We start from the raw sequence: 23,220 nt of genomic DNA, 5'->3' as shown, positions 1-23,220 counted from the left end.
TGACATTTGTATTTTTATCATTTTGATACATGCAAACACGCAGTAACTATAAAATTACATTTGCAGACTTTTGAAAACCTGAATCCTGCATTTTCACTTAGAGACTGATGATGAGGAAACTATGATGCTTTCTCATTGGCCCATGTGGTTTTGTGCCAGTTTCTGTATTAAAGCTGAACATCATAAGGGTTTGGTTTGGATCAATGAACTTTCTCATTAAGGAAGAGTCTGTATTGATCATAATATATTTAATAATCGGTGCGTTGGTTTGTGTTGTTGCCCAATTTGCATGTTATTTTACGAGACAGTGACAACAGAGAAATAGTTTGTTTCACTTTCGAGTTCTTTGTCACGAACAAGGAAATTATCATTGACGCTTTGTTAACAGCCATCGTCATATTTGGAAATCCTGCACTACAGAAAATAATCTGCTCTAGTTCACCTACTTTATTTAATAATGGCTCTTTTAGACGTAAGTGGGTTTAAAGCTTATTCTGAGCTTCGTGCGCAGATTTACTCAGCAAGACAGAACCATCTCGTCGACCGGACCAACCACTACAATTTTGGGACCAAAACTCAAGAATTCGCTGTTCCCCTGGGCCTAGACGTGAGTATCATGGGTTTTGGTGTGAAACTGATAAAACTGAATCCTGTCTCATAAACCTGCCACAGTCATGACGCGTCAGACTCTGCATGGTTCAGGTTTTACGCGTCTCTGGTTATAAGTGCGCGGTTTGCTTCATATAATATTTCATATGACACGTTTATCTTAACCACCCAACTTATTGTCATAATATTATCCTATGATAGATACTTTACTCTCACACACTGTGCCATTGTACGTCTGTGGTTTCATTTTAGCCCTCAGGTTTTCTAAAGTCCTGCAACCGTGACGGGGGTGTGAGTATCGAGCTGGACCACGGTACGACCACCTTGGCCTTCAAGTTCAGACATGGAGTCATCGTGGCTGTGGACTCCAGAGCCTCAGCTGGCAGTTACATAGGTAGAGTAAATACACGTGTCTGGTATAGTATATAAAAAAAGATTATTTATGTTCCAGACATGGAAATGGTAAAAGGTGAAACTGTGGTGGTGATGCAAGAATGTCTGGCACAGTTTCACAGCCTGTTATCTGTAAAGAAAAGGAAGGAGTTAACATGTACCATGGCCCAGTCAATGGTAAAGAAATCCAGCCACCATCAACACATTGTACATCATATCTAAAACACCAAGTGTAGGAACAAGTCAATGTAAAACTGAGGGACACTGAGTGGTCCCAATGTATATAAGACATCAGGTGTGACCAAGGAGCTGCTGCTCTGAGCTGCATCATAGTGTTGACTCGTCATCCTCTAATGTTGGTCTCTAAGTAACTTCTTTTACCTATTGTGTCTTGATGCTGCAGCCACCTTCCGTTTCAACAAGGTGATAGAGATCAACCCGTACCTGCTGGGCACCATGTCGGGCAGTGCTGCAGACTGCAAGTACTGGGAACGACTGCTGGCTAAAGAGTGCAGGTCAGTCAATGGTTTGTTTTCTGTTTCTCCCTTTTGTGATGCTCCTTCCCCCATTTGGCTCGGACAATAAGTTTAACACTTCAACATGGTGACTGAGCTTTCTCAGTCAGGTTTGTTGGCTCACTGATGATGTTTCATGACCTTAATGTGCAGCTGGAGTAATATGTGCTCAGTCACAAGGAAAATATTTGATTCAGTGGAATTAAAGTGGGTAGGACTGTATCTGTATCAGAGATTTTTAAATTATATTAAATACCTTCACCTTCTTCAAATTAAAAGGTTCAAAAGTAAATGTCCTTATAAAATCAGGAAGAGTATCATGAGTTTTTTTTTTTCTGTGTTGGTAGACTACACTTGCAGACTAGTCTTCACCATCTAGCTGGTTGAGATGCTTATGAACTGATTGGCACCTTCTGTTGTTCTTATTTCATCCAGGTTGTACAGGCTGAGGAACAATGAGAGAATCTCTGTGGCTGCTGCCTCCAAGCTGCTGTGTAACATGATGCTGGGTTACAAAGGCATGGGCCTGTCTGTGGGCAGCATGATCTGTGGATGGGACAAACAGGTGAACTGTGATCTGTTATGGTTGGGTTTGTGTGTGTGTGTCCTGCAAACTGTGGAGAACATTGCAACCCTTTTATCACTTGCTGTGAAGCAAAGCCTAATATTGTACTTCGTCCACTGGTAAAGAAAGTTCCTTTAGTTATTAGTAAATTGTAGTTTTGTGGTTTGTAGTAAAAGTCTGGAGACTGTTCATTTGGATAGTTTCTGATATTAGTACAGAAATGCATAAAAAATTAGGTTCATTAATTTAAGAAAACAGGCAGTGTCCTCACATATACATATTTACACTGCAACCAGTCTACACACAGCACTAAAACATGGAAGTGATCACAATATAGAACATTTAGAACAAATGCATTAAAGCACAAAACACTGAAACTGACTAGACATGAACATGATACATAAAAAGTACCAAATGTTTCCAAAACCTCCAGCTGTTATATGTTTTTGTTTTCCCCAGAATCACAATATCTTTAACAAGAAAAGTACATAACCTTGAAATAATAAGAAGCTAAAAGCAGATCTCTTTGAGAGAGCAGCTCATTAAATCTTAAAACAAACATGAAATGCAGTTGTAATATTTATTCAGGTCCCTTTAGAGGTACACTTGTATTGAATTCACACATTGGAAGGTAAAATAATGTTAATAATTACCAGAAACTGTGACTGATATAAAAATGAATAGCTAATTTTCCTGCAGACCCTATAATGCCTGTGTGTTCTCCAGGGCCCTGGTCTGTTCTATGTGGATGAAAATGGAAACCGCCTGTCTGGCCGTATGTTCTCTACTGGCAGTGGGAACAGTTACGCCTATGGCGTCATAGACAGTGGATACAGGGAGGACATGACAGTGGAGGAGGCGTATGAACTGGGCCGACGGGGCATCGCTCACGCTACTCACAGAGACGCTTATTCTGGAGGGGTGGTCAACAGTGAGTATATGCTCAGAGACTGTTCCTTTAAGTACAGTATATTTCAGGTTTTTATTTAAGGCTTTTTTTAACCACATTGGCAGCATTGCTCATGTTTTTGTTGGCTGGTTGAAATATTTTTTAAATGCCAAAGTGTGTATCTACTACAAGTGTGTAGATATCTACTGTAAAATATAGATATCCACACAGTAGAAACAACTAGAAATTACTTGCTCCTTCTCCCCATTTTCTGTCATCTCATGATTATTTGTTATTTAAAGACATAAAAACTGCAAAAAATTGCCCTTCAATATTCAGCAAAGACTGAATGTTCTGTTGACCTAATGGGACTAAACTGAGGTCTGTGGACACTTGTTTTTGCTGTTCTGTCTTTGTGCTGTTCTGTGTGTACACATTTTGATTTGTGTGTGTGTGTTTATGTAGTGTACCATATGCAGAAGGACGGCTGGATAAAAGTGTGTCAGGAAGATGTGTCAGACTTGCTGCACCGCTACAGGAAGGGAATGTTCTGAATTTGACCTCTGAACCCAGATCAGCATCAACACTCCGACTGTGGCCCAGTGATGTTTTCTTTCCAAAAAGATGCAACTTTTTTTTTTAAACCCAATAATTTTGGTGTAGGGGATGAAAATGCAAATATATTGATTTTAGAAATGAATGACAATGTCTTATAGGGGGGTGTGTAAAGAAGTGTGTGGTCCATTTTTAATTTCGATCAATAAAATGTTGAGCATGGAATGGGCTCAAATTGTCAATAAATTAAGATCGTTTTTTTTACAGTAATGGCATGTTGATACTGCAGCTTTGTAGGCTTGTGTGGTATCCTTTTTCCTATTTGTCCAGCACTTTGGGCAGCAAAAGCTGTTGTGATGTGCTATATATACTGTAAATAAAATTGACATTAAATCTTCAATATAGAGTAAATGTACGACTGATGTACCTCATTGGAGTAGCCTACTATGTTGTGTAGGTGTAACCTACCAAGCATTGCATCTGTTAGAAAAGTTGTTTATTTTGAGGAGCCAGTGTCATTAGTTGTCAGGCAGATTTCAGTGCAAGTTTTTTTTCCAGGGGAAAATCAAAAAACTGCAACTGTGCAGGGTGAAGACCAGCTGAGTGGATCTGTCTTTAGTCTTAAAACTCAATAAATTAACAAATACGAAGTCAATTTAAACCTGTATTCCCTATTTTCTATTAAACTTCATAACTCAAAACAGCCAGATGAATCTAGGACATGTCATATGGTTATTTAAGAACAAGCAGACATAAAATACAAAATGATTCCACAAAAAGAGAAAGTCATTTGTTGTGATGTGAAAAGTCAGTTCTCATTCACTTGTGTGTAATAAATTGTAGCACACATTTCTGTTGTACCTTTGGTTTTACATGTACAGGTCAGAGCTATGATCATTAAATACAAAATACTGCAGCAGTATTCAAACTGTATGAATGTGTGTGGAATCATGAAAACAAATGTGGAATTTTAGGGATTTTATTGAAGCAAAACAACATGAAAGAAACAGCAGAGCAACTTCATTTGACATTTATCATCTCAAACAAGTGATTTTTGATATTGCAGTTTTAAATATAAGCAGGAAATATTTTTCAGACATTTCTATTAGTGCAGAAGAAATTTCAAACATCCCACGATCCTTTTACAGTCTCAGATATAACTGAAAAACAAACAGATCAAATTGTGGATATTAAACAGCATAATCCTGATTCATTAAACCAAACCTCAGACAAACTATGACGTGCTGAAGTCTGGTTGGAATCAAAACATGATCTATAACTTTGAAACAAGTTTTATTTACAAGATGGAGTTTTAAAGAAATATATAAGCTCAGTATTTACATGTGTGTTTATAGGGGGGTGCTAACAATACAACATTCAAACAGATCTGTAATTTTATGTTGTTATGTCATATGTATCATGAAACAGTATTTCTGGAAAATAAATTAAGGACCCATTTAGAAATTTGAACACTGGCTAGGGGGAAATATTATATGTTTACAATGAATTAATTACAATAATAATTTCATAATTCCTGTACTGCTGAGTTGGAGAAGCTGTGTTGATCTGGGTATAGTTTCCCACCAGACAGACTTTGTGAATGTTGCTGATTTACAGTTTATGAGCTGACACAACCAGAGAAGCAAAAAAACTGAACAGAAAACTGACATCTGTTTTCTCAAAGTATCACCATATCAGCAGAGCCCAGATATACAAACAAATATACATATATAGGCTCACATTAATGTAACAAAAAAACACCAGACACATTAACCTGTAACTATGATGGATTTGAACACAAATATCTAAATTGTGTATTTATGAGAAGCTCTGAGACTGACTTTCCAATAAACATTTTCATTCACTATTTCATCACAGAAACTTCTACTTTTGATTTTAAAGCATGAAACCATCTTCATACATTTAAAATATTTTGAAATTCCTTTTTTTAAATCAAATTTTTTTTAATCAATTAATGAAATCTAATGCAGACTCTAAAATCCTGATTCCATCAATTTATCATAAATCACCAACAAATTCTCATTTTTACTGAAGACAGTCTGGTGGTACAGCTTTAAAATGTATCCACAGACCTAAAGAGAAAGAGGAGGAAATACATAAAACAAATAAATATAACAGGAAACAGTTCAGTCACAATAAATGTTTGCAGAGTTTAATCTTGCAAAATAATATTTACACAAATCCAAAATATTTATAATTAATTTAAGTGCTGAGAGTTAATAAATCCAGTATTTACCTGCTATGCTCATAAATCAGTTTTTATTTACCTGGTTTATCATTGATTTTGTAAATGTTCAAGTCTTTAATAAAACAGTTTGGCTGACAATGACCCAGTTTTTCCTCTTAAACTTATTTTCATATTTATCAAATTCATCTTTGTCATAGAAATCAAACATTTTCTCAACTAAATGTTTTACAAATTTTTTTTTTTCCCAGTGGAGAAAGTCACAGGATCAATAGTGCAGAGTTTAAGCAGCTGTTTAACATGAAGTGACTCACTATGTTCAGGAGGTTTTATCATTTAGGCAGATTCAGTTGCTCCCTGACTGCAGGGTTGCTAATAGCTGCAGTTAAACAGTTCACTCAGTGAACACAACCAGAAAAAACAGAAATCTCATAATCTAATTTAAAAATAAAATATGAACAAGTTTTATTTACAAGATGGAGGATGCTTGGCTGAAAAAAAAAAAAAAAATTAATTTCAGTTGAAAATGACTGAATTTCTCTACTTACCAGTGATCCTGTTCCCTATTCACTCAAACTGATCAATTCTTTCTATGAAGATCTCACATCATTTATTTTACCATCATCTTTCCCTTCACATCATTGTACTATTGTCATGAAACTGGTTTTCTTGGAAGTGATGATTGTTTTACTTTTGTAAGGTGGAGAAAACAAAGTCAAACAAAACACTGAAGAAAAATAAAGTGTTTCTCTCACCTTTCTTCTGTCTGTACATGTAGAATCCAATCCCAGAGATGATGGAGAGAAGAACAACCACAGCAGCGATGATGATGATGATGATGGTCATGTTAGTCTCTGTGAAACAACAACAAACAAATCCAACATGAGCAGATGAAGCAGGTCAGAAGAGAAAAACCTCCATGTGACAACAGCCACAGTCCCTGTGTACAGACACTGATTTTTGTCTCATGTTTGTTATTACATTAAAGTAAATCTAAGTTTCCCACAGTAACAACTCTGGCAGCTGACTGGAGAGGAAGGAGTCTGAGTAATTATATTTCAGAGTCATTTTTCATCGATTCCATATTATCTGTATAGCCCCAAACCACAATAAAATCATCTAAAAGGCACTTTACATAGAAAACAAATCCCTAATGAGCACCAGTTGGTTACTGGTAACCAAAACCTCCAGCAGAACCGGGCTCAGTCTGGGCGGCCATCTGCCTCGACCGGTTGGGGTGAGTGGATAGAGCAGAGAGAAAAGAACAGCAACAATAAACAACAAATAGACACTGCAAGTTGGTGGGGCCAGTAACTGCACATCAGCGATATACAGCTCCAGGACCAGGGACACCTGCAGAAGGTACAGAGAGAGAGAGAGAGAGCACAATGGTCCTCGGGCAGTCTAGGCCTATAGCAGCATAACTAAGGAATGGTTCAGGGTTGCCTGAAGCCAGCCCTAACTATATGCTTTGTCAAAGAGGAAGGTTTTAAGTCTAGCCTTAAAAGTACAGAGAGTGTCTGCCTCCTGAACCCAGACTGGGAGCTGGTTCCACAGGAGAGGAGCTTGATAGCTAAAGGCTCTTCCTCCCATTCTGCTTTTGAGAACTCTGGGAACCACAAGTAGGCCTGCACTCTGAGAGCGAAGTGGTCTATTGGGATAATATGGTACTATGAGGTCTTTAAGGTATGAAGGAGCTGGATCATGAAGGGATTTGTTGTCAATATTACTGAGGGATTCTTTTCTATTGATTGACCTAGTTGCAGCATTACACACTGTGGGACAGTGGGAGCTTTGCACTGTCAGTGTTTTTTTCTTTACCCAGCAGCCTACAGAAATACAGTATTGGAAAAAGAAATTACTTCACATCACACATAACAAAGATGTGTCATCTTTCCTGCTCCTTTGTATATGTGCTTATGAGCATTAAGGCTATTTGAATCTACTTTAAATGACAAAAAAGCAAGCAAAATAATATAGTCCAAATTAAGCCAAACCTAAAATTAAATGACTTTAGTGATTTGTTGTTGGTCCCTTTTATTGTTCTTATTTGTTTAGGTTGTACAGGCTGAGGAACAACCACAGAATCTCTGTGGCTGCTGCCTCCAAGCTGCTGTCTAACATGGTGCTGGGTTACAGAGGCATGGGCCTGTCCATGGGCAATCATTTACTATACACAGTAGTATTCAAAATAGAGGAAGACAATGTGAATAAGTATGAAACTGTATCACACAGTACGTATGTTACTTATGTGAATAATTAATCTGATTAAAATGTGAGGAAATAAAACATGAAGTGTAAGATGTTTATGTTTTCATGCTGAGCTGTCATGAGGAACTGTGGGTTTTCACATAGTCTCCCTATACCACTTTTTTTGTCACGAATCAGGGTTTAATTAATTTCGGACCAATAATGCACCCACTCTGGTACTCAAGGATCAAAAGAAACAAGACTTCATTTAAACAAGAACAGAGGAAAACTGGGGACGAGATATTCAAAACAAGAACAAGAATTACCAAAAGCGTGAGCACATGAAACAGAGGGGACAAGGCATGGGACCTGGGGCGGACGGACGCACGCACAAGACAGGGGTTCAGACAACACCAGGAACCCACCAGACTTTAAGGGAAACATGAAACAAGAACACAGAGGACTAGGCAAGAACATAAACACCAAACACAAGGAAACAGAGCACAGGAGTCTGGGTATCACACACTATGGGGAATGTACCAGATTACAGAGAACATGAAACACAAGGGAAACAAGGAATGAGGGCTAGACAAACACGCAACACAGGGCAGAAAACACTCAAAAAGAAAGAACCAGAACAACTGAACTTAAACCGGGGAAAACAAAAAGTAGTCCATGAACCAAATCCAAAAAGGGGAATCCAGTGGTGAAGAAAGGGGAAAAGCAAAAGGCAGACTCAGAGTGTGGCAAAAACACAGGGCAAATGCAGGGAGGCAAAGAGTTCAGTCAGAACAAGGAATGTAGTGAGACAACCTAGCAATTGGACTGTGGCTGACAAGGTGTATATAACTCAAAAGACAAAACAAGGAACAGGTGAAAACAATTCCATAATCAGGTCAAAGTAAAAATGCTACTCACGCTACTCACAGAGACGCTTATTCTGGAGGGGTGGTCAACAGTGAGTATATGCTCAGAGATGGTTTCTACATTTATCTCAAATTTTATGAATTTGTATTCTTTATTTTTTTTCTTCAGTTTTAAATTTAGATTAGTTTCAAGAAGATGCAAGAAGTGTGAATATACAAGTATCAGTAAAATGTAATGATTATTTGGTACATTCTGGAGTTTCATTGTCAGTGGATTATTTTTTTCAAGATGGACATCAGAAATAAACACTGCCACTCCAACCCTAACCTCACTATCTTCTACACAATAACCTTCTGTTGTGCAGTACACATGCACCTGTTCCTTTTAGTACCTGTAGTCATGGGAAGACATGCACTTTGACATCTGCATATCATCCTCTAAAATCTTTAGAAATTTGTGAAAGTTAAACTTGTATTTGTGTTTATGTGTCTATACATGGACACCCGTATGTATATAAGTGTATGTGTCCATCTCTATTTTTTTGTGTGTGTGTGTTTATCTAGTGTACCACATGCAGGAGGACGGCTGGATAAAAGTGTGTAAGGAAGATGTGTCAGAGTTGATCCACCGTTACAGGAAGGGAATGTTCTGAGATTGAACACTAAGCCAAGATCAACCTCAACACCCTGACTGTGGTCCACTGATGGTTTCTTTCCAAAAAAGATGCAGCATTTTTGTTATTTTTAACTATTCTTATGTAGGGGATTAAAATTCTTTGGGTGCATAAAAATGAAAATTGTTAATGTCTGAATTTGGAAAATATGTCATTACATGTTCTGGACATGTTTATTCTGCAGCTCTCCAAGCTTAGATGGTTCAGGGTATTATTTTAGTTTATACACGTCTCCAAATAAAGACTGTTGTTTGACTCACTGCTCTGTCCTGTTTATTATATAAAATGTTTTATCTTTTGCTGAAAATCAAGTAAAATGATCACAAACATTAGAAGTGAAAAAAACCAAACCCTGAACCTGTTTGGTGAGATTTCTATCATTTTCTTGATAGACGACTCTTCAAGTGGTTGTATAATAGCTCACCAATATTCATATTAGTGCTAAAGAATTTATTATATAAATAGGTTTTATAATTTAATGTAAATGGTTCTTGCATCTGTATGAATAATCTATAGTTTGAAATGTCCTATAGCTTGGTAATGTAACACAAAAAGATTTGGTCACAGAATACAAAACACACTGTGATGCCATGTGTTTCTATGCAGAACTCATTCCCAGACGTCTTGTTGGTAAAAGTACAATCTTAACCATGAAAAACCTGGTTAATGTTTAGAAGTTTGTAGCTTCTTGCTTAACTTGTGAAGCTTCCAGAATTTAATTAATCAATTATTGCTATGACTTTTGAAAAACATTCAAAATAATACGATACCTTTAAAAACATGACTTAAAAAAACACTAAACATTATCACATACTGTATATTAACAAATATATACCATACAGGACATGAGTGTATTGCTAGAGATATTTTACACTGTAAAACATCACATTAGTTTGATAAGATTTTGGAGAATTGCAGAATGAGACAATGACTGTCATCAGTTGCCAGGCAGAATTCAGTGTAACAGGTTTTGTTTAGGGGAAAACCAAAACTCCACATTGAGCCTTGTATTTGTGCAGTTTAGAGAACAGCTGAGCAAAGTAGTTTTTAAGTCACTGACAAATTAATATACTATGAGAACTGCACAAACACCAGTGATTTTAAACAATATCAGATGTAGTAGTATTTAACTGGTATTTTTTTTAACCTCCTATGACATTAATTTGTGTTAAAACCTTTTTGATTATTAAAACCAGTCCACAAAAAGGTCTCAGGCAAGTCTGTTTCTTGTCATGTGAAAAGTCCAGTTTTTTTTTTACAGGTTTGCCCAATTTTGTTCTTACACTTTTAACATCTAAATGTACAAGCCATGTTCATTTAATCTATGTTAAAATAGTGAATGATATATAATAATATATTAACACTTTAGCTACAGTGACATATGTATAAATATGTGTGAAATTACAAAAAGAAACAGAGATGTGGAATTTTGGGAACTTTATTGAAGCAAAACACAAAAATAAACAGAGCAATTTAATTTAACATTAATCTGATCAAACACAGAAACTGATATTTGAATATTGCAGATTAATTTCTGTGAAGTCCCTCGCCCCTAAATATGAGCAGGAAATATCAATCAACGTGCTGAGAAACTTAAAACATCCCAGATCCTTGTATAATCTCAGCTATATTTAAAAACATAACATTCATAAACAGATCAAACAACTAATATTAAAACACAAAAAGAAAGAAAAAAAGGCACAATCCTGATTCATTAAAACAAACCTCAGAGATAAATTACCTACACACTCTGGTTGGAACTTTGATCACTTTTGAAGAAATATACAAGCTTAATATTTACATGTGTGTTTATAGGGGTCTGCAAATAAACATTTCAATAGATCTGTAATTTTATGTTGTCACTTCATATATATATATAATCAAGCAGTATAACTCAATTACAAAAACTATCTAGAATTTAACAGTCACTAGCTGAAAATATTGTATGTTTCCAATGAATTAGTGAAAAATCATAATTCCTGTACTGCTGAGTTTTAGGAGACTGGTGTTGATCCCAGTCAACTGGGTCAGAACTGCTAGAGTTTCCAACCAGACAGACAACCATTTATTTTTACAGCCAATTTTTTCACGAGTTCATGCAGTTTGTTTCTAAATGTTGCTGATTTACAGTTTATGATCTGACACAACCAGAGAAGCAAAAAGACAAAAACAAAAATAAAACAAAACAAAACAAGACAAAAAAAAAACACTACTGACAAATATCTGTTATCGTAAGGTCTCATCATATCAGCAGAGCCCTGATGTGTAAGTCTATATATGGATATTGATCTTTGTATAGTTAATGTAAAAGAAACCCCAACACCAGACATTTTAAACTGTAACTATGGTGGATTTGTTCCATATGAACACACAAATATTTAAATGAATTGTGTATTTATGAGGAGCTCTGTGATTTTTTTCTCCTGAGGAAATCAATAATCATTTTTGTTTCATCTACCAATATTTAAACTTTTTAACAGAGTAAATTCTGCCTTTAATTTTAAAGTGTGAAAATGTCAATATTTCATTTTTGTAATAAGCATTTGTAAAATATTTAAAATTTTCTTTTTATTACACCAAATGTTTTTATAAAAATCTACTTGCAGGCTCCAAAATCCTGATTCTATCAATTTCTGATCAGGGTTAAATCACCAATAAATTCTCAGTTTACTGAGGACAATCTGTTGACACAGCTTCTTGTTTAATCCAAAACCTAAAGAGACAGAGAGGACGAAAAAGCAAAATAGTTAAAAGTTAATTAACATCACATGTTTGCTGATTTCACTTCTACAAAATAACATATTTACACAAATCCAAAATATCCATGATTCATTTAAGTGCTGAGATATAAATAAATATTTACCCTCTATGATTTTTAAAGTTTTTATTTGGTTTAAAACTGTTTTATTGTTCTTGTGACAGATTTTTTTAAACATTAATGTTCAATAAAATATTTTATCTGACCGTTCCTTTCACTTAACTTCATATTAAACAGCTTCACTTTTGTCACAGAAATAAAATGAAACATTTTCTCAACATCTAAAATGTTTTTCTGATTTTTTTTCCCAGTGGACAAACAGTCACAGAAAGATCATTAGTGCAGAGTTTGAGCAGCAGTTTAACATGAAGTGACTCACTGTGTTCAGATGGTTTTATCATTTAGGTGGATTCAGTTGCTCCATGACTGCAGGGTCACTCACAGCTGCAGATAGAAACACACAGTTAGTTCACTCTGAGTGAACACAACCAGAAAACCTAGAAATCCTTTTGTAATCTAATTTAAAAATAAAATATGAACAAGTTTTACTTACGAGATGGAGGACGCTTAGCTGAAATAAAAAGAAATAAAAATTAATTTCAGTTGTTACAGTTGAAAATGACAGAATTTGTCTCCTTCTTTCCAGTGATGATCCTGTTCTCTCTTCACTCAAACTGATCATTTCTTTCTATGAAAATCTCACATCATTTATTTTACCATCATCTCTCCCTTCACATCTTTGGACTATTGCTATTAAACTGTGGTTTTCTGGGAAGTGAAGTTTGTTTTACTTTTGTAATCTGGAGAAAACACAAACTCAGAGTCAAACAAAACACTGAAGAAAAATAGTGTTTATGTCTCTCACCTTTCTTCTGTCTGTACATGTAGAATCCAATCCCAGAGATGATGGCGAGAAGAACAACCACAGCAGCGATGATGATGATGATGGTGGTCATGTTAGTCTCTGTGAAACAAACAACAAACAAATCCCAACATGAGCAGATGAAGCAGGTCAGAAGAGAAAAACCTCCATGTGACAACAGCCACAGTCCCTGTGTACAGACACTGTGTGTTTGTTTGTCCTGCTGTTCCTGTTCAGGTCATTACTGTTCCTACTGTACAATAATGACTGGACCTCTGTCTGTTGATCCTGGTCTGGATTTGTTGTCTGTGTTAGTGTTTTTGTCTCACATGTTTGTTACTGTCACACGAGGAGAAACAGTGGACAATACTTTGACTTTAAACAAAAACATTGTGTCCTGTCAGTCACATGCATGTAGGTGTTAAAATTAAGTAAGTAGTTAACCCTCTGGGGTCGACGCACGCGCTGGCGCGTTGTGACGCATCTTTTTCTGATAAGGCCGAAACAAACTTAAATTACTCCGTCACTTCTGATCGTACAGATAAAAGAAATGTATCATTCAAATCTGTAAAGGGTCTAGTTTTAGTGGTATACCATCATAATAACAACAAAACGTTGTGCTTTTTTTAAATAAAGAAAGCCGTCAGGGTGCGCTCTCAGACTTTTCTGTCTCTGCCATTTCTCTTCACAGACGCGTAAATAAAACAACCAGAATCTCAGCGAATACTTGGCTCATAAAAATAAGAATTATATGGCTAGAAAGCTTGAAATGTTTTCTTTTGAGTGGAACAATTCAAGTCAAAAACAAATTATCACTTTTTATTTAATCCGTATGAACGTAAGGAGAAGTCCGTTTTTTCCTGTCTCACCTCATTACAGGTAATGCGGTCCCGCCTTGTACTCTGTCCACTGTTCACATGTAAATAATCTCAGGTGAACCAGGTAAATATGTGCACGCCCCCGAGAAATGACACAAAATATCAAACTTCATCATAGAATTTACTCACTTTTTCTGCGCGTTTGGATGATGGCGCGTTACGCACGTGAAGCGGCGCTCCTTACATTCCTCACAGAGACAAATAGTTTGGCTTGTCCTCAGAGTAAAAACACTGATTTTAACAAATGAGGATCGTTTGGATCCTCATTGTGTTGTATTGTGCTGCACTAATCCGTCCCATCTACATTGACTGAAAGGCTCATTATGCGTCTTTGTCTGGTCGTTCAGTGGTCTTTTGTCTTCTCAGGTAAATCACATGACTATTCATCCTCAGACACACCCTCTTGCATATGGCCTTTCTGGACAAAAAGTGTCTTAGAAAATTTAAATCAGTGTATTGTTTACTGTGAATGTGTGAACAAGATGACATTCACAGCACTCTGAAGTAAACACTTTAGCCTACAACATGCTGGTCTCCAAAGTCTTGTGAACCAATGTTCTGTTTGTGTTTTATGGTCTTATTTCAGTGAGTAAAAAATTTTAGTTTTTCACTAGCCATGCATAAAGACTTTTTTCTCAAAAACACAATAATGTATAAACTTGCTGCTCACATATTATTGTAGCCAATTTTGTGCTGATTACAGTGTTATTAGACTTTAGACATTAATATGTTTAAAAGACACTGAAAAAAGCACAAATGTCAGGACATGTCAAAATTTGTCCAGGCCCCAAAAACCCCCTCAGACCCCAGAGGGTTAACAACCCCATTTAACACTGTGCAGGATTATTACATTAAAGTAAAAATAGGTTCAACCCACAGTCATAACTCTGATCCCAGTCTTACCGTTGGTCCTGATCTGGTCTTTGTCCAGTTTGGTGACGATGTTGTCCTTAACACCAGAGAGCTGAAACACACAGTCGTACCTGCTCCATTCTTCAGGTCTGACTGATGAAAGTTTCAGGTCAACCCTCATCTGGAAGGTCCCGTCCTTGTTGGGGAGGATCTCTCCGTGGTCCACGTCCCCATGAAGCTGATCTCCATCTTTTCTCCAGAACAGGTCAGCTTTGTCAGGGTAGAAACCTGTAGCGTGGCAGCTGACTGGAGAGGAGGGGGTCTTCTGGAGGAGAGACACTGAGGGGAGGTCTGCAGAGGAAAGAGGAAGACAGGTTAAGGTTTATTTATCATGATTTACTGCAAACTAAATTAGATGAAGAGACAAAGACACAGAGATGATTGAAAAGTTGCTGCAGACAGAAAAGGCCCAGTCAGGACAAACATGCAGACAAAGATGGTGACACTATAAATATATAAGAGCATGACAGAGGGAAAATGGTGGAAAAGGGAGAGAAGTGAGAGAAACTAAAGAGAAATGAGTGTAAACTGAGACACAGTGGGTCTGTGTGTTAGTTCAGATTGAATGTCATGTTACTGTTGGTTAGAAACTGAGGAGACATTTGAAGATTATTGTCTTCATGAATCTACATCAGGTCATGTGACTCTACCTGTTCTCAGCAGAGAGCTCTTTCCATAGTCCACATACTTCTTCACCCACTCAGGACAGAGCTGGGTGTAATAGTTCTTCAGCTCTGTGTTCAAACCATTGTTATTGTCCCACTTGTTTTTGGTGATGACAGACTGTTGTGTTGGAGCGATCCATGTCTGTGTCTTCAGGTCAAATAATATGAAGTCTTCTCCATCATAACCATATTGATCATAACCTCTAACCTCTCCAGTCTCATCATCCCATTCACAGCCGTACATGTTCTGGAAAACATGAACACCTGAGACAGAGACAGAGACGTCATTAAAGCACAGTGAGATCTGAGCACAGTCAGTCATTAACAGCTGATATCACATCTTCAGCACAGACACACACCCGAGGTGGAGTCCTGAGCTACATCAGACCTGGTCCTGGACTGGTTTTTTATTTTGGTATTTAATAATCAATTAACAATTTACATTTGAACATTTATCAAGGTGGAATATTCAAATTGCTTATTTGTCTGATCAACACTGATCAGTATTTAATTTAAAATGATAAAACAGACAAAATCAAAAGATTATCTTTAACTGAATCAACATGTTTGACAATTTTGTTTCATAAAAGACTTAAATCATTATTTGAATGTCAAAGTTTTTTAAGGTGAATTTTCTTTTGATCAAATAATTTTTCCAGCAGTTTGTTTATTATGGCAAAGACACTGTTCATGAAAAGTTCACCTAATCTGTTGTTCTGTGTTTTTATTATTGGATGGGCAAACTGGTCAATGTAGCAAAACTGCTGATCTGTAGTTTTACTTTTTGTCTGTGTGTGTGTGGCTCAACCTAATTATACTTGTAATTATTTATATATTTATTAATCAGTGAATTGTTTACACTGCATTACCGTATATCAGAGCACTGTAAATAGTGATCATAAGTTCACAGAGCCTGAGGTGAAATCGTTAAATTACTTATTTTGTTTCACTAACACTGAACATTTTATATCACCGAAATGATATAAAACAAAGAAGCAACAAATTCTTAATTGAAGAACAGGAACATGAAAAATATTTTGCATTTTATCAAAACTCTTACCAATTCATTTCGTGTTGATCAACTGAGTGATTAATTGACATGTTTCAGAACTGTATAAGCTCTTAGAAGAGATGTGTTGTAAATGTACATGATTACTGTGCAGTACTTTCTTTGGTACATTTTAAATTAAACTGTGTTGGATGAGGGCAGCATGGTGGGTTAGCGCTGTTGCCTCACAGCAAGAAGGTTCCTGGTCTGAAACCCATCAGGGACCTTTCTGTGTGGAGTCTGCATGTTCTCCCTGTGCTTGTGTGGGTTTTCTCCAGGTACTCTGGTTTCCTCCCACAGTCCAAAAATATGTATGTCAGGTTGATTGGTGACTCTAAATTGCCCATAGGAGTGAGTGTGAGTGTGTGAGGTTGTTTGTCTCTATGTGGCCCTGTGATGGACTGGGGACCTGTCCAGGGTGGACCCCTGCCTTTCACCCAGAGAGAGCTGGGATAGGCTCCAGCAGATCCCTGGGACTGGATGGATGTGTTGGGTGAATTAAGCAGTTTTACGATTATTATTGTTATTACTAACCTGGCTAGATTACAATGGTGCTTTATGCTACAAACTTAACCTGGTCCAGAGAAGGTTCAGTTCTGAGTTTCACTAAACACGTCCAACCATTTGTGGAAAATCATAATTAACATTGTTTGGGTGTCATTAGAAATGTGAAGTGTTCAATAGGTTAGGGTTACATGTGGGATGGAATTTTATTAAAATCTATCAAACTGTTTTTCAAACGCCTTTTTAATTTAAAAAGTGATGAATGTATGAATGCAGAGTACAGACAGACCTAAAGACAACTCTTGAGTTTAAGTTTAAATCAGCAGCATAAAATGTAAAATGTCAGAATAAAGTGTCTGAATATTGGACGTACTGAGAACAAACTGAGTGGTTCAATAGATTCACTTACAATATTAACTCAGTCTGCAGTTTTTTCCCATCATTCCTCTGTGGCTTTATTTGTAGCTGCTGTGTTGATTTTTATGGTTATTACGGTTTTAAAGTCCTGCAGCCCTAAAAAATTACCGTAATATGTGGTCTATAAGTCGCACTTCGTTTTACTCCACCGGCTTTTCCTGCAACTTAAACAGTGAAGCGACTTATAGGTGAATATTTACAGTAATTTTGTCGAGTAGTCGTCAGCGTTAGATGGCACTTTGGACTCAATTGACGTTAATATTAAAGTAAAATCGTTTACGTTCGCGCTAAACTACCGCTAATTTAGCGCCAAACACAAAGAGCTGAACTGCAGATGTCAAAGTTCAGGTAATAAAGTTTGTAGCTAAACCAAAGTTTGTAGTGAGTCGACATTAAGACAAACAGATGAGGAGACGATGTTTCATCAGTTTAACTTAACACAATGAATAAATATCCTAATGAAGTTTCTGCTTGTTAAGTCCAGTCCACGTGATTATCGGCTCATTTAGACCATAATTAGTGTCATTATAAACAAACTGAAGCAACTTTTACACGTTTTATTTCTGTTTTAGCTAAAAGAGACTTATAGCCTGAAAATACGGACCTTGCTCCTCTCAGCTAAATATCTGACATGTATCTTTTCTCAGTCGTCTCTGATTGTGGCTTTAGTCTTAGTGGATCCGGATCTGAAGGGGAAAACCTGCGTATGTTGAACCACCTTCACAGTCTGATACCAGACCAACAGTTTGAGGCTCATTATTTAGTCTCATCTGATTCATCTGTTTGCTGATCCGGATCAGACGAGTCGACGCTGATTTCTGCTCCTGTGATTCTTCAGATCAGGTTGAGCTGAAAAGGTTTTTCTCAGGTTTGGTTGACGCAGCCTGGTTCATCCAGATCAGTTAAACCCCGTAGCTCCATGTGTCTGACCCACTTACTGCCTGTTTTCTTACCGACTTATTAAATATTTCTCATAGTCAGGTGGTAATTGCTGTTTTGTTTTTTTTTTAGTGTTGACTGTAAGTGATAAATCCAGAGCTGTGTGTTTGAGCAGCTGTGAGGATGATGTTTGTGTGTGGACTAAAGCTGATTTACTCTCAGCTGAACCTGGACCTGGTCTGAGACCAACTGGGTTTGATTCAGCTTCGGTAGAAAAAGCTCAGAGTCGTTTCAGGATCTAAAGACGTTATTAACTCTGCTCAGATCTTCACAGCTGGATCTAAAAACTGGTTTTTGGGTCAGTAACTTAAAGAGGAACTAAAGTCCAGGTCTGAGCCTCCCTCCACCCACTGCATCGTTTTAAAAGGAGCCAACAAAGTGGGGCTGAGGGGGAGAAGGGGGGCTCAGTGGGGGAGGACTGTGGACTGTGAGGAAGTAGCTGGACAGTCCACATGTGCTACAGAGAGACCTGTGGAGGGGGGACGACTTTTCTGCTCCACAGTCCCTGGAAGCGGACTGAGGGTGGAGGGGGTGGAGGACGACGGTGGTCTCCAGCTGTTTCAGCTCCAGCTGTTGGCTCCAGCCCCAGTAACATCCCACAGCTGGAGCTGTCAGAGCTGAGGCTGTGCTAACTGATGCTAAGCTAAAGTTAGCTCACACACACAGAGCTGAGCTAAGAGCTAAAGCTATAACGTCGCTAACAAACCGACTAAACACTATAAATCTAGACTGAAATCATCTCTGCTGACAGTCCAGCTGCTTCATTTATTTGTAACAACACGTGGAATTAAAATCCTTTCATTCAAATGTCCAGACCTGGACCTGAACCATCAACGACACTAACTGTCCATGTACATTTTGGTTCTCGGCTGAAATAAAAGTGGTTTCTGGGTTTAGTTGCTCTTTAAATGGACGTTTCTGAAGACGACCCTGGACCTGGACCATCAGCCTCTGGAGGAAACTGATCAAATCTGCTCCAGCTCAATATGATCGTCTATAAATGTGACACTAAACCAGGCACCAACAGTTTATCACCAAGGCCTGACTACACCTGTGAGTATGTTTTATTAAAGTGTCTCACATTATGTTCACAGGCTCGTTTCTCCACAGGGACAGAGAAGACGAACAGCGTCTCTGCTGGTGATTTTGTGGAGAGGCCTCGAGCGTCAGTTTGTCTTTTTGCTCTTTCTGCTAAACGTTGGATCATCGTCTGTTCAATAACGGGCGTCGTATATTTTACTGTCACTGTGGAAAAGGAACCCGCAGCCTGATCTACGCCGCTCGTGACGCCGACGCACAACTTCTCCTGCACGACCCGTTTGTGTTCACATGTCGTTGTGGCTGCGTGTTCACCGACACCAGGTTTAACAGACGTTCATCCGCGGGTCACAATAATCAATAATAATCAATTATTTCAACACAGACTCAAACTGAAATGTGGAGGAGAGTCAGACTGAAACTATAATGATGATAATGTTATTAATCAGTTTGTATTGTGGGTCATTAGTTTGAAAGTGTGTGACAGCGACTGTAACAAACAGACACAACCACTACACTGAGTTGGATCCTCCAACAGATGAACAGTGTTACATCTTAAACTCTGTTTATATGATGTTGGGAACTTTGTCGCTGCCTTTTCCTGCAGGATCACTGAGATGTTTTATAATGAACTATCCTCAATGGGCTCAAGGTCTCATCCCACTCTTCCTCTGTCTGTCTCTGACTCTGTGGGTTTGGACGAGCTGCTTCTCTCTGGAGACCAGGACACGTGATCTAACAGTCCTGAGTGTTGACAGGCTGCTTGGTAAAGTCACAGAAAATCAGTCTGTGGTTAAATAAAGATAAAAATATTATGTGGGATTTATTGAAATTAAATTAAATAAATATTATAATGGTTTTTAAGATGAGTTTTTAAACAAAGTGTCTGTTCACACATATTTAAGTGAATCTTCCTGACACAGTCCATGTGTTAATATCATGACTACACTGGTTCTGTCCCACAACAAACACACTGATGTGTAAAAATGTGTTTTCCAGTCATTCAGCAGCCTGAGTCCCATTTCCAGTCCTGCTCCCAGAAACCAGGCAGTAAAGTTCCTCTCAGCTGTAAAACTGTGCTGATCAACAGTTTCTACACTTATTCTGGATTATTCTGATCCAGCAGAGACACAGTGTTAATAATCTCTGTTGGTTATTATGGGATGGACAGAAACACTGAGTTGACTTAGTTTGAGCTCAGTAACGTGTGTTGAGTCTGACTGTGTTTCATTTGTGTCTAAGTGAAGAAAAACCTGCTCATCAGTTCAATCCATATTAATGAAACTACATTTCAAAATAAATGACCAAATGAATCAAGTCCTAGAAAACACTGTTGATGGCAGAGGAGCCCACTCTGTGTGTGTGTGATGGAAACTACATGTGTTTCTTTACTTTTCAACAAACCAGGATGGAAAAACAAACATTTTCTAAGGAAACAGGAAAAGAAACAAACCTCCAGTTTGGTTGAAGCGCTGCTTTAAAGTGTCAATGTTGACTTTGTAGGTCTGCTGGGTACCAGTCAAAATATCAGTCTGCCTGTCCCAGTACTGTGGATCATCTGCTGTGACTTTGTCCATCCAGTCCTGTTTGGGTACATCTCTCCTGGTTTCACTGTCATAATAATCAATCTGAGCGTCATCAACCAAACCAACAACCACAAACTCTGGGAAGTTTGAGACTCCAGAAGATCCAGTGTAGAAATACTTCAGAGAGTGAGTCACTGTAAGAAAAAGATGATGTTATGATTTTAGTTTTCAGAATCACTTTGTTATAAACCACTGTGTTATTCTGTTATTTTCCTGCAGCAGAATGAACAAGAACAGCCCATAATAATCTGTAGTGCAGCCAATAAATACAAACAAAGATACAGAAGATTTTTCTCTAGAAACTCTTTAATATTTCTGATTAAATGTTTTATTCTGAAGTGTCTGTGTTTTCTACTGCTGGACGTCTCAAACTGAAGTGAGACTCTAGTTTGTTTTCCTGTTGGGACAGAAATTTATTTTACACTTCATGTAACTATATTTTGTCCCAAATCATTTTCTAAATTTTATAATAAATTGTGACCATTGAAAACTAAAGTCAGTGAGTTTCACTTTAAGTATCTGTGGAAAAGGCGCCCTCTGGTGGACTGTGTTAATAATTGAAGTTTCTGGCACCTGCACATTTTGAGTTAGATGGAAACAGGGAGGATTCAGTTGAGCTGCAAAGGTTCAGGCTGCAGTTTGTTTTGACTATTGTCTTCATCATATTTTAGTGTCTGATCAACGAGTTACAGAAACCACCTAACACAGTTTAGCATGAAGCTGGTGATGGATCAATAAATCCCTGAACCATCAGTGTCTCCAGTTTCATCTCTGACCTGATGCCAGTGGTGGTTCATCTGTCCTGGATCAGACAGCTCTATATGTCTCAGTGTTTCTCAGGGTCTTTGGGAACTAACGTTTGATGTCAAACCACATTTTCTGAAATTTATGATGATCCCAAAAAGTGTAAATCAATATAAGCAGCATTATTCCTCCTTTTTATTTTATAGACTATATTTATTTTATTTTTTATTATGAGACCAAGCTGATTATTTAAAAAGACATTTACAATTTAAAAACAAATATCAGTGCTATGGCGGAAGGAAAATGACTTTACCAATAAATAAATAAACAAATTTAATTGGAAATCTAATTATGTGTGTTAAATTAGAAAGTTTTACTTTTATTAAATTTCTGTTTATTTATTTCTAAAGAGAGGGGGCAGGATATTTTATATTTTCTAAAATATGAACAGGAAATTGTTCAGTGTCAGCAGTTGTGAAAATCTGACAAGTTTATAAAAGTCTTAAAACTAAACTGTACAATTGATGTGAACTGTGAAATGGAATAAATCATACCTGGGGAATAAATAGACCAATAGAAATATTTACATATATTTTAAAAAATATCAGATTTTATTACAGCACTAAATTAAAGACTAAACACTGAACATGTGTTTTTCATTGTTTGTTGAACATTTGGAGCTCACAGCTTTTTCTACAGACTAACATGTGGTTTAATTAAAGATTAGAAACAAGTTCACAGTTTATAGTTTTACAGGAAAGACTTTGGTTGATCAGCTCTTTTCAGAAATAAAAACATTTGTTTTGTCAAAAATATCAGGATCAATAACTTTCACAGACAGAATCTACTAAAATGAACTTTAAATATTTTTATAATGAACAAGTTTAGTCTCCATCAACCAAATAAACAGTAAAGACTGAACGAACTGAAATTCATCCACAGGCCTGATCCACATAAACAACGTTTGTTTTAAGATCCACATTAAAAAGTTTCAGACTCACCTGCAGTCACTGCAGTTATTCCCAGGAGAAGCATAAAAATGACCTGGGTCTTCATTTTCACCTGTTGGGTCTGAATCTGTGACAGAATAAAAACTGCTGCGTCTTTGTCCAGAGACAGAGTCACTGTGTGTCCAGCTCCACTGTCTGCTCTGAATAAGGAGAAAACAGGGAGAGGACTCGACGTCAGCCTCCACCTGAGCCAATGAGAATTCAGTCTGAGCGTCAACGTCACTAGTATCTGGGTGAAACTGAGCCACTGAGGTTATTATCGAAAGTGAAAGTCCAGTCTGTGTGAGAGGGCGGGGAGACCTGCGGCTTTACTGAGGCTCTTCAGTTTGGTCCTGTCTGACAGGAGACTTATAACATCTGCTGCTCACATCTGGAGTCATGTTTGAGAGGCTGATGG

At 37.4% G+C, this 23,220-nt stretch overlaps 2 protein-coding genes across 3 annotated transcripts; one reads left to right on the top strand and one right to left on the bottom strand.

The window, feature by feature from the left end:
* The first annotated feature begins 174 nt into the window (after window positions 1–174).
* psmb8a (proteasome 20S subunit beta 8A) lies at window positions 175–9,515 on the top strand. Of its 2 annotated transcripts, none has more exons than XM_026300743.2 (6): window positions 175–607; window positions 862–1,003; window positions 1,406–1,517; window positions 1,953–2,082; window positions 2,809–3,013; window positions 9,353–9,515. In XM_026300743.2, the coding sequence occupies exons 1-6, from the start codon at window positions 458–460 to the stop codon at window positions 9,439–9,441; spliced, it is 828 nt and encodes a 275-aa protein (XP_026156528.1). In that variant the 5' UTR covers window positions 175–457; the 3' UTR covers window positions 9,442–9,515. The 2 variants fall into 2 exon arrangements, with proteins under 2 accessions (XP_026156528.1, XP_026156527.1); XM_026300742.2 differs by lacking the exon at window positions 9,353–9,515 and adding an exon at window positions 3,437–4,187 and having other exon boundaries at window positions 176–607.
* A 1,369-nt stretch (window positions 9,516–10,884) lies between these two features.
* Window positions 10,885–22,974, bottom strand: LOC113126623 (H-2 class I histocompatibility antigen, Q9 alpha chain-like). The gene is made up of 8 exons (XM_026300741.1): window positions 22,815–22,974; window positions 20,937–21,203; window positions 15,523–15,801; window positions 14,864–15,163; window positions 13,086–13,184; window positions 12,774–12,791; window positions 12,600–12,664; window positions 10,885–12,175 (listed from the first exon to the last, which is right to left on the bottom strand). Exons 1-7 carry the CDS (start codon window positions 22,867–22,869, stop codon window positions 12,618–12,620), a joined length of 1,065 nt encoding a protein of 354 aa, XP_026156526.1. The 5' UTR covers window positions 22,870–22,974; the 3' UTR covers window positions 10,885–12,175; window positions 12,600–12,617.
* Between the last annotated feature and the right edge of the window lie 246 nt (window positions 22,975–23,220).

The sequence above is a fragment of the Mastacembelus armatus genome, chromosome 11 (assembly GCF_900324485.2).
Source record: "Mastacembelus armatus chromosome 11, fMasArm1.2, whole genome shotgun sequence".
NCBI lineage: Eukaryota > Metazoa > Chordata > Actinopteri > Synbranchiformes > Mastacembelidae > Mastacembelus > Mastacembelus armatus.
Note: the sequence above shows the minus strand (reverse complement) of the source record. Positions and strands in the feature narration are given on the sequence as shown.

Excerpts from the sequence above, each read along its gene's own strand:
- psmb8a (XM_026300743.2), top strand. The coding sequence starts at position 458 with ATGGCTCTTTTAGACGTAAGTGGGTTTAAAGCTTATTCTGAGCTTCGT. Across the intron at positions 1,004-1,405 it reads CTCAGCTGGCAGTTACATAG|CCACCTTCCGTTTCAACAAG; the intron begins GTAGAGTAAATA and ends TTGATGCTGCAG. Across the intron at positions 1,518-1,952 it reads CTGCTGGCTAAAGAGTGCAG|GTTGTACAGGCTGAGGAACA; the intron begins GTCAGTCAATGG and ends TATTTCATCCAG.
- LOC113126623 (XM_026300741.1), bottom strand. The coding sequence starts at position 22,869 with ATGAAGACCCAGGTCATTTTTATGCTTCTCCTGGGAATAACTGCAGTG. Across the intron at positions 21,204-22,814 it reads AATAACTGCAGTGACTGCAG|TGACTCACTCTCTGAAGTAT; the intron begins GTGAGTCTGAAA and ends TTTTTCTTACAG. Across the intron at positions 15,164-15,522 it reads GAGCTCTCTGCTGAGAACAG|ACCTCCCCTCAGTGTCTCTC; the intron begins GTAGAGTCACAT and ends TTTCCTCTGCAG.